The 9,658-nt window shown below is 49.9% G+C and overlaps 3 protein-coding genes across 3 annotated transcripts in view; 2 read left to right on the top strand and 1 right to left on the bottom strand.

Moving 5' to 3' along the window:
* Positions 1-4,957, bottom strand: part of WDR27 (WD repeat domain 27) — an 83,199-nt gene extending 78,242 nt beyond the window's left edge. Inside the window, 1 exon segment of the mRNA XM_055087667.1 lies at positions 4,812-4,957. The gene's annotated coding sequence lies outside the window, so the exon portion shown is untranslated.
* Positions 4,958-5,069: 112 nt separating this feature from the next.
* On the top strand, positions 5,070-6,336 carry LOC112064633 (UPF0669 protein C6orf120 homolog). The gene is made up of 2 exons (XM_024122629.2): positions 5,070-5,250; positions 5,448-6,336. Exon 2 carries the CDS (start codon positions 5,492-5,494, stop codon positions 6,041-6,043), a length of 552 nt encoding a protein of 183 aa, XP_023978397.1. The 5' UTR covers positions 5,070-5,250; positions 5,448-5,491; the 3' UTR covers positions 6,044-6,336.
* A 1,754-nt stretch (positions 6,337-8,090) lies between these two features.
* Positions 8,091-9,358, top strand: C10H6orf120 (chromosome 10 C6orf120 homolog). Its single transcript, XM_024122632.3, has 2 exons — positions 8,091-8,271; positions 8,469-9,358. The coding sequence occupies exon 2, from the start codon at positions 8,513-8,515 to the stop codon at positions 9,062-9,064; it is 552 nt and encodes a 183-aa protein (XP_023978400.1). The 5' UTR covers positions 8,091-8,271; positions 8,469-8,512; the 3' UTR covers positions 9,065-9,358.
* The last annotated feature ends 300 nt before the right edge of the window (positions 9,359-9,658 follow it).

The following is a 9,658-nucleotide window of genomic DNA, read 5'->3' as shown; positions in this document are numbered from 1 at the left end:
GTTGGTGGGAATGTAAATTGATACAGCCACTATGGAGAACAGTATGGAGGTTCCTTAAAAAACTAGAAATAGAATTACCATATGATCCAGCAATCCCACTACTGGGCATATACCCAGAGAAAACCATAATTCAAAAAGACACATGCACCCCAATGTTTATTGCAGCATTATTTATAATAGCCAGGACATGGAAGCAACCTAAGTGTCCATCGACAGACGAATGGATAAAGAAGATATGGCACATACATATAATGGAATATTACTCAGTCATAAAGAGGAACGAAATTGGGTCATTTGTAGAGACGTGGATGGATCTAGAGACTGTCATACAGAGTGAAGTAAGCAGAAAGATATAAGCAAATATCATATATTAACAGAGAGAGAGAGAGGGAGGGCAGGAGGGAGAGAGAGAGAGAGAGAGAGAGAGAAAGAAAGACAGAAAGAAAGAAAGAAGGAAGGAAGCAGTACAATATCATAGAATAGAAAATAAAATAAAACTAGAAAGTTAAAAAATATATTAGGAAAAACAAAACCATAATTGAAACAACTGGTCGCTTGGGGTTCCTCCCATCCCCTTTGGTGTCCGTGGTCCCCCACCGGTGCCTGGTAGGTGCCCTAGTTGTGTGGAGACGCGAATTCCGCGGCCTCCTAGTACGCCATCTTCTCCTGCTAGTTTTTCACCAAAAAACCCCTTCCACTTTCTCCCTACAGCCAAACCACATTTCCTGGCCTCTCTGGAAGTCGCACAACCCAGCTGAATGCAGGGAGAAGCTGCAGCCCTACGCACAGGCTCGGCCCCACCGGCACAAGCCTCCATCCACCGGAACACCAAGGGAGAGGGCGCTTGGCAGAAAGCACCTGGTCACCTGAGCTGCTACCCAGTAGGGTTCACCTGACCAGCAGCACTGGGTTGGAGTGGTGAAAAGCAGGAAACGAACTTCTACCGTGTCAGGCACTGAAACGTGAGATTATTTGCAAAAGCCTGCCCAGAAGCACGCAGAACCCGGTACGCAGATGGTCCACGGTGACGGAGCATCTGGTTAAACTCCACTTTGTAATGACCTGGAAGGCAGACCCCTCTCTCTGATCCTGTAGCCCTCAAGGAAATGATGGGAGCCCATTGGTAGCCCACACTTAAAGTTGGCTCAAGCAAGCAGAAACGAGTGGAAACAGAAAGTATCCAGAAGCCTGGGGGCTTCGGGAGGCAAACTGGAATGGGTTGTCCCTCAAAGCTCCAAAGAGGCCAGGGACCATCTAGACTCAGCCTTCCCAGAAAGGTCAGGTCAAGGATGGTTACCTTCCCACTCAAGCCTTTAGTTCCACATAACCTCCAGGTCTCAGCCATTCTGTTTCAAGAGTCAAGAGAGACAAAAAAGCAAGTACGCACAAAGAAAAGAAAAAGTCAGGCTTGAAGAGCACAGCCGGTGGGACTGAGGTAGAGCTGCCGGAGCAGGCGGAGCTGACGGGATGAACGCGGCCAGGAGCCCACGTGCTCCGGGGAGAGCCAGGAGGCCAGAGAAAGGGCACAGCAGGCACGACGACTGACTGCTTAGGACTGAGCGTCTCTGGGCCCCCGTCTTCACGGCTGCAGGACAGGGACCATGGCAGCCCCCTCCTCACAGACCACATTACACGAGGCCATGGAGGGGAAGGTCTGAGGGGAGGACCAAAGGCTTCAGAAAACAACCGTCCGGTCCCCAGGCAGCAGAGTCAGGGCCCACTTGGGAAACTCCTCCAACACCCACTCCACCTGATTTCAGCACTGCTATGGACCTGTCTCCCTTAGGAAGGGGAGAGTCCCTGGAGGGGGGGCAGTTCATGGGTCACCGGACCATGAGGAACCACGTCCGGGCCTGACAGAGAGAGCAGTGCATGCCGGGAGTCCTCCGTGTCCTGCTGGATGCCCTGCCCAGGTTGTGCCCTGGGGAGGTGGGTTCTCCTTGTGGGCTCAGAGCCAAAGAGGACTTCTGACTTTAGTCAGATAACGGAGGCTGCCCCTGTTCCCCAAGCCATTCCCTTCCCTTCTGGAAACTACAAGATCCAGCTTCCCTTGGAGCTAAGTGCCACCACGTGGTTGAGTTCTGGCCAGGGCAGCAGGAACAGGGAGTATGTGGGATAAGCAATGTAGGCCACTTACAAGCCCAGCCCAGAAAACCCTCCCACCTGACTCTCTTCCCTCCCCCCACCCGCTGGCTAGATGGAGAGGCCTTGGAGGGCCTACTGAGGAGGGAACCACCAGATGGAGAGATGCTGAGGAGCGGCATCCAGCCTGAACAGCCACAAGGACCCTGTGGGCAGGAAACATGCTATTATCTGTCAGGGTCCTTTGCTTCTGCACTAGTCTACCCACACTGACAGAAATCCTTTAACCTTTTTCATGTGCAAAAGCAATACAATGCAAAATATTTAAACAATGCAAAAATAATAGAGTTGGCCTTTCCCTCCCTACCTCCCCTCCTTGCTGTGTCTTCCCTGGGGAAAATCAATGTAAGAGTCCAATATGCGTATCACAGGAACAAGTCTGAGAGGACACACTACAGTTAGTTTCTAATAAGGTTCTCATGTATCTCAGGCTACAGAAGCACCTTAGGAAAATCTGGAGACAGTAGCTGCTAGAGAGACCACTGTTTTAAAGTTAAGTCAGTAAATCCCAGACAGCTAGAGGCTGTATATTCAAGACGCTTTCACTGATACAGCAGAGCATGTAAATTGCACAAAATCGGAAAATCCAGACTAGAAAAAAAAACAAGGGGCACCACCATTAAAACCTTGCACATCTCCTTCTGTTTTTTTTTCCTTTGTATAAATGTGTATATTTTTTAGAAAGAGAAAACTACTCCCTTCTGAGTAAAAAAGATCATAATCTTTCTCTTTTAGCAGCTAAGCCAGCCAGAGATGTGCCAATTTATTCTTGAGTTAGGAAAACATAGTGTGGTAGTCAGACAGCAGGTTGAGTGCCCCCAGGCACCATAATTAAAGTACCCTTAATGGCTTACTTTGTAGCAAAAGAAAATATAAAGTTCTCCACATTCGCCAGAACCAGAGACAGGTTCTAATTCTAGCTCCTCTGAGGACAGAACTAGTGTAAAAATGGAGCAATGGCTGATCACGGAAGTATGGGAACACTACCAAATTATACTCAGGCATTCCCGTGACTTTAAGTCCTTTCCTAAGTTATTAAACACTTTAAAAGGTATTACTACTCTTTATATTTAGCTGCTTTAATTAAAAAAAAATTGATACACTCTTTCTGTTGGTCAGGCTGAGGAAAGCCTGATTTTACAAACTTGTGGTTCTTGAAACACAAATTTTGTACTTTTATGCCACATGAATGAAGAACTTTGTCTGCCATATCAGTAAACACAGGATGTTGCAGCCATCAAACCATCACATTACAGCATCCCAACGGTGCACCCTGAGGGGACTCAGAATGAGAAAACACAGGATAGTGGCCCCAGGTAGCTGAAGTGCATATCAAAGGAATGATTTCAGTGAGCCCAGACTCTTGCATCTTTCCATACATAGAAAAGGACTAAATTCCTTGCGATATCTGGTTTTCTTTAATTAACAGTAATCTTTTGATGTTCCGACTAACTGGTCTTTGTTACAAAAATTCCTACATATCCTGGCTTTCCCCTTGCCTCTTCACAGCAGTCCCTCAGAGCTATCTGAGAGCCCTGTCTCCTGAGCTTGAAGTCCTCAGAATGTCCACCGAATAAAACATAACTCTCAGCTTTTAGGTTGTGCATTTTCTTCAGTGCACACCACCATGGCTTGTTGGGCAAGCACAAATCACTGACTACCAATAGCAGTAACGATGCTTAAGTTTTTTTTTTTTTTTTTTTGTGATACGCGGGCCTCTCACTGTTGTGGCCTCTCCCGTTACGGAGCACAGGCTCAGCGGCCATGGCTCACGGGCCCAGCCGCTCCGCGGCATGTGGGATCTTCCCAGACCGGGGCACAAACCCGTGTCCCCTGCATCGGCAGGCGGATTCTCAACCACTGCGCCACCAGGGAAGCCCTATGCTTAAGTTTTAAAGTCAATCTTTTCCAATGATTTAAAACAGATCCAGATGTGTCTCTATAACCTACACACTCCCTTGTATTCCAGTCTGATATGCTTTCCTGACAGGAAAATGTTAAACTTGGGAACAGCCCCTGTTCAGTGGGTGTCACAGGTAACCAGATACTTCTTGCAGGAGGAAGTGTTGAGGTCCATTAGTGCCATCTCATCATCAACCCAAACCAGAAACTACTCACCTGGATACAACTTCTCCTAACTTCAGGCAAATCAACCCCCCCAAAATAATCAGCCTTAAGTCTGTCATGTCTCTTTTACATGCCCAAAGGTGACAGCAATGTAACTATTCAATGCGGCAACAGACACATTCTTTAACTCAACACATGACAATCTCCTTAGCAACATGACCAACCCACATCTTGTAGCTACTTGGCAGAGTTCAGGTTCTGTAGAAAGAAGCACAAGGGTCATTGCCTGTTTTTAATATTTACATTCCACCTGTTTCCACAAAAGTGATTCAGCAAGTTCTAAAATGAAACACAGGAATTGGAATCAACACGAAAGTGTGATACTAAAATGCACATAATCTTTCTTGGGAAAATCTTTTCCAACGGCCAACAGCCGTCCATTAACACCATATTCCAAATTAACAAAATAAATCCTGAATATAAATACAACTTCAGTTTGAAGCCTCTCTTAGGAGCATTTCGAGAAGTAGCACGGTTAAGAGAAACAGAGAACAGGTAACAGGTGCCCGGACAACCGTCCCTCGGGCACACCTGTTTCTCACCTCGGGACCCTCTGGGACCTGACGCAGAACTCGCCAAGTGGACGCGCAATCCAGGTGAGCACCAGGCGGCGCAGGGCCAGCGCCCCGCCCCCGTCGCCCTGGTTACGGGCCCCCGCAGCTCGGCGCCCTCACCACCTCGCCATTCTCGCGAGAACCCGGAGACTACGCACTACCCTATTTCCGGGCTTTGCCTCACTTCCGAGCGCCGGCCAACTGCCGGCTTTCCTCATTTCCGGGCGCCGTGCCACCTCCGGAAGCCTTACTTCCGGACGCGCCTCACTTCCGGCTCCTCCGGCTCGGCCGCTCGGGCCTCATGCTCCCGGCGCGGCGCCTGCGGGGAGCGGTGCTGAGTCCAGCGGCGGATTACCGGACGTGCCGCCCGCGCCCACCGCGGCGGAGCCCTGGGCCCCGAGCCGCCCTCCGCCCGACCCCGCGCCCGGTGAGTCCCCGGCCCACTCCCCTTCTCTGCCCCTCCCGCCCCGCCTTCGGGCGCGCCCTCCTCCCCGCGGGTACCCTCCCCGGGCCGGGGGCGGGGCGGGGGCAGCGCGGGGCGGGCCGCCGAGGTGGCCGGGACCCGCCCGCAGTCTGCGGCTCCGGACGCGCTCAGCGTGTCCTCCCCCTGTCGTGTGTCCGCAGGACAAGTCACAGATGAGGAAGGCACCGCACTAGGCGCCCCAGTTATGGCAGCTCCGTGGAAGAGCGCTCTGCTGCTCCTTCTGGCATCTCAGGCTGTCTCCTCGGTGAACGCCTCTGACGAGGACGTTCCAGAAGAATGGATCCTTCTGCACGTTGTTCAGGGTCAGATAGGAGCTGGGAATTACAGCTATTTGAGGTTAAATCATGAGGGAAAGATAGTTCTTAAGATGCAGAGCTTGAAAGGTGATGCGGACCTGTATGTATCTGATAGCACCCTCCACCCGAGCTTTGATGACTACGAGTTACAGTCTGTCACTTGTGGCCAGGACGTGGTTTTCATACCAGCGCACTTCCAGCGCCCCGTGGGAATAGGGATTTATGGACATCCATCTCACCACGAGAGTGAATTTGAAATGAAAGTGTATTATGATACAACGATCGAACAGCACCCGTTTGGTGAGACTGCTTATTCAGACGGTACAGATACGAGTCGTAAGCAGGCTTATGCTCCAGAAGATGCATCTCAAGAAGAGGAATCTGTTCTTTGGACGATATTAATTAGTATTTTGAAATTGGTACTTGAAATTCTTTTTTGATTCTTTGAACATACTGTGGAGTATAGTACCCTTAATCTGTGAAGCTGAGTGCAGTTTGCTGTGAACCTAGCTAACTTGTACCTGCTTGGAATTCTGATTACCTTTCATAGATGGGGGATGGAAAAATAAAGCCATACAGTTTTGTTACCTCAGTCACCCCAGAAGTATGAAAAGCATCAAGCACGATATTTATTTTCTTTATAAACATCAAAATTCCTGTAAAAGGAATGTGCATAATAAAATGTTTAAACCCCATTTTGATTAGTTTGTCAGGTGACTAAACAGATGATTGCAGTGCCTTATGAAGTTACAAAGTGTCAGCTTTGGGGGCTTCCCTGGTGGCGCAGTGGTTGAGAGTCTGCCCCCCGATGCGGGGGACGCAGGTTCGTTGCCCCGGTCCGGGAGGATCCCACATGACGCGGAGCGGCTGAGCCTGCGCCTCCGGAGCCTGTGCTCCGAAGCGGGAGAGGCCACGACAGTGAGAGGCCCGCGTACCACAAAAAAAAAAAAAAAAAGTCTTCCGTTATTAAATAACTTTGCTATGCTACCCATGGTAGACCAGAAAATAGATGAGGAAAATTTCATGAAAATAATAGTAACTTTTAGGCTAAAGAAGATGGAACTATTCTTCTACCTGAAATTGGCTTCAAGGGTAAGAGTAGCTTATAACAAAATGAATGAACTTGCAGATTTTAGGCACATAGTTAGTTTCAGAAATCTTTTATTGGCATAAAAATGAGAATGTTGTAAATTGGCACCAAATACTTCATTTAAATGCGCATTACAGTATTGGGGTCAAAAACTATCCCTCCTTGCTGTTTTTCCCCCTTCTGCCCACTTTCCTGGGTGTTGAGGGGGCTTGCTGACAACAGTCACAAATCCAGCGACCTAGGAGAAAAATTGTTAGTTAATACAGGATGATCTTCCCAGACCGGGGCACAAACCCGTGTCCCCTGCATCGGCAGGCGGATTCTCAACCACTGCGCCACCAGGGAAGCCCTATGCTTAAGTTTTAAAGTCAATCTTTTCCAATGATTTAAAACAGATCCAGATGTGTCTCTATAACCTACACACTCCCTTGTATTCCAGTCTGATATGCTTTCCTGACAGGAAAATGTTAAACTTGGGAACAGCCCCTGTTCAGTGGGTGTCACAGGTAACCAGATACTTCTTGCAGGAGGAAGTGTTGAGGTCCATTAGTGCCATCTCATCATCAACCCAAACCAGAAACTACTCACCTGGATACAACTTCTCCTAACTTCAGGCAAATCAACCCCCCCAAAATAATCAGCCTTAAGTCTGTCATGTCTCTTTTACATGCCCAAAGGTGACAGCAATGTAACTATTCAATGCGGCAACAGACACATTCTTTAACTCAACACATGACAATCTCCTTAGCAACATGACCAACCCACATCTTGTAGCTACTTGGCAGAGTTCAGGTTCTGTAGAAAGAAGCACAAGGGTCATTGCCTGTTTTTAATATTTACATTCCACCTGTTTCCACAAAAGTGATTCAGCAAGTTCTAAAATGAAACACAGGAATTGGAATCAACACGAAAGTGTGATACTAAAATGCACATAATCTTTCTTGGGAAAATCTTTTCCAACGGCCAACAGCCGTCCATTAACACCATATTCCAAATTAACAAAATAAATCCTGAATATAAATACAACTTCAGTTTGAAGCCTCTCTTAGGAGCATTTCGAGAAGTAGCACGGTTAAGAGAAACAGAGAACAGGTAACAGGTGCCCGGACAACCGTCCCTCGGGCACACCTGTTTCTCACCTCGGGACCCTCTGGGACCTGACGCAGAACTCGCCAAGTGGACGCGCAATCCAGGTGAGCACCAGGCGGCGCAGGGCCAGCGCCCCGCCCCCGTCGCCCTGGTTACGGGCCCCCGCAGCTCGGCGCCCTCACCACCTCGCCATTCTCGCGAGAACCCGGAGACTACGCACTACCCTATTTCCGGGCTTTGCCTCACTTCCGAGCGCCGGCCAACTGCCGGCTTTCCTCATTTCCGGGCGCCGTGCCACCTCCGGAAGCCTTACTTCCGGACGCGCCTCACTTCCGGCTCCTCCGGCTCGGCCGCTCGGGCCTCATGCTCCCGGCGCGGCGCCTGCGGGGAGCGGTGCTGAGTCCAGCGGCGGATTACCGGACGTGCCGCCCGCGCCCACCGCGGCGGAGCCCTGGGCCCCGAGCCGCCCTCCGCCCGACCCCGCGCCCGGTGAGTCCCCGGCCCACTCCCCTTCTCTGCCCCTCCCGCCCCGCCTTCGGGCGCGCCCTCCTCCCCGCGGGTACCCTCCCCGGGCCGGGGGCGGGGCGGGGGCAGCGCGGGGCGGGCCGCCGAGGTGGCCGGGACCCGCCCGCAGTCTGCGGCTCCGGACGCGCTCAGCGTGTCCTCCCCCTGTCGTGTGTCCGCAGGACAAGTCACAGATGAGGAAGGCACCGCACTAGGCGCCCCAGTTATGGCAGCTCCGTGGAAGAGCGCTCTGCTGCTCCTTCTGGCATCTCAGGCTGTCTCCTCGGTGAACGCCTCTGACGAGGACGTTCCAGAAGAATGGATCCTTCTGCACGTTGTTCAGGGTCAGATAGGAGCTGGGAATTACAGCTATTTGAGGTTAAATCATGAGGGAAAGATAGTTCTTAAGATGCAGAGCTTGAAAGGTGATGCGGACCTGTATGTATCTGATAGCACCCTCCACCCGAGCTTTGATGACTACGAGTTACAGTCTGTCACTTGTGGCCAGGACGTGGTTTTCATACCGGCGCACTTCCAGCGCCCCGTGGGAATAGGGATTTATGGACATCCATCTCACCACGAGAGTGAATTTGAAATGAAAGTGTATTATGATACAACGATCGAACAGCACCCGTTTGGTGAGACTGCTTATTCAGACGGTACAGATACGAGTCGTAAGCAGGCTTATGCTCCAGAAGATGCATCTCAAGAAGAGGAATCTGTTCTTTGGACGATATTAATTAGTATTTTGAAATTGGTACTTGAAATTCTTTTTTGATTCTTTGAACATACTGTGGAGTATAGTACCCTTAATCTGTGAAGCTGAGTGCAGTTTGCTGTGAACCTAGCTAACTTGTACCTGCTTGGAATTCTGATTACCTTTCATAGATGGGGGATGGAAAAATAAAGCCATACAGTTTTGTTACCTCAGTCACCCCAGAAGTATGAAAAGCATCAAGCACGATATTTATTTTCTTTATAAACATCAAAATTCCTGTAAAAGGAATGTGCATAATAAAATGTTTAAACCCCATTTTGATTAGTTTGTCAGGTGACTAAACAGATGATTGCAGTGCCTTATGAAGTTACAAAGTGTCAGCTTTGGGGGCTTCCCTGGTGGCGCAGTGGTTGAGAGTCTGCCCCCCGATGCGGGGGACGCAGGTTCGTTGCCCCAGTCCGGGAGGATCCCACATGACGCGGAGCGGCTGAGCCTGCGCCTCCGGAGCCTGTGCTCCGAAGCGGGAGAGGCCACGACAGTGAGAGGCCCGCGTACCACAAAAAAAAAAAAAAAAAGTCTTCCGTTATTAAATAACTTTGCTATGCTACCCATGGTAGACCAGAAAATAGATGAGGAAAATTTCATGAAAATAAT

The sequence above is a fragment of the Physeter macrocephalus genome, chromosome 10 (assembly GCF_002837175.3).
Source record: "Physeter macrocephalus isolate SW-GA chromosome 10, ASM283717v5, whole genome shotgun sequence".
NCBI lineage: Eukaryota > Metazoa > Chordata > Mammalia > Artiodactyla > Physeteridae > Physeter > Physeter macrocephalus.
Note: the sequence above shows the minus strand (reverse complement) of the source record. Positions and strands in the feature narration are given on the sequence as shown.

Bases quoted from the DNA above. Each gene is read 5' to 3' on its own strand.
- C10H6orf120 (XM_024122632.3), top strand. From the start codon at position 8,513: ATGGCAGCTCCGTGGAAGAGCGCTCTGCTGCTCCTTCTGGCATCTCAG.
- LOC112064633 (XM_024122629.2), top strand. From the start codon at position 5,492: ATGGCAGCTCCGTGGAAGAGCGCTCTGCTGCTCCTTCTGGCATCTCAG.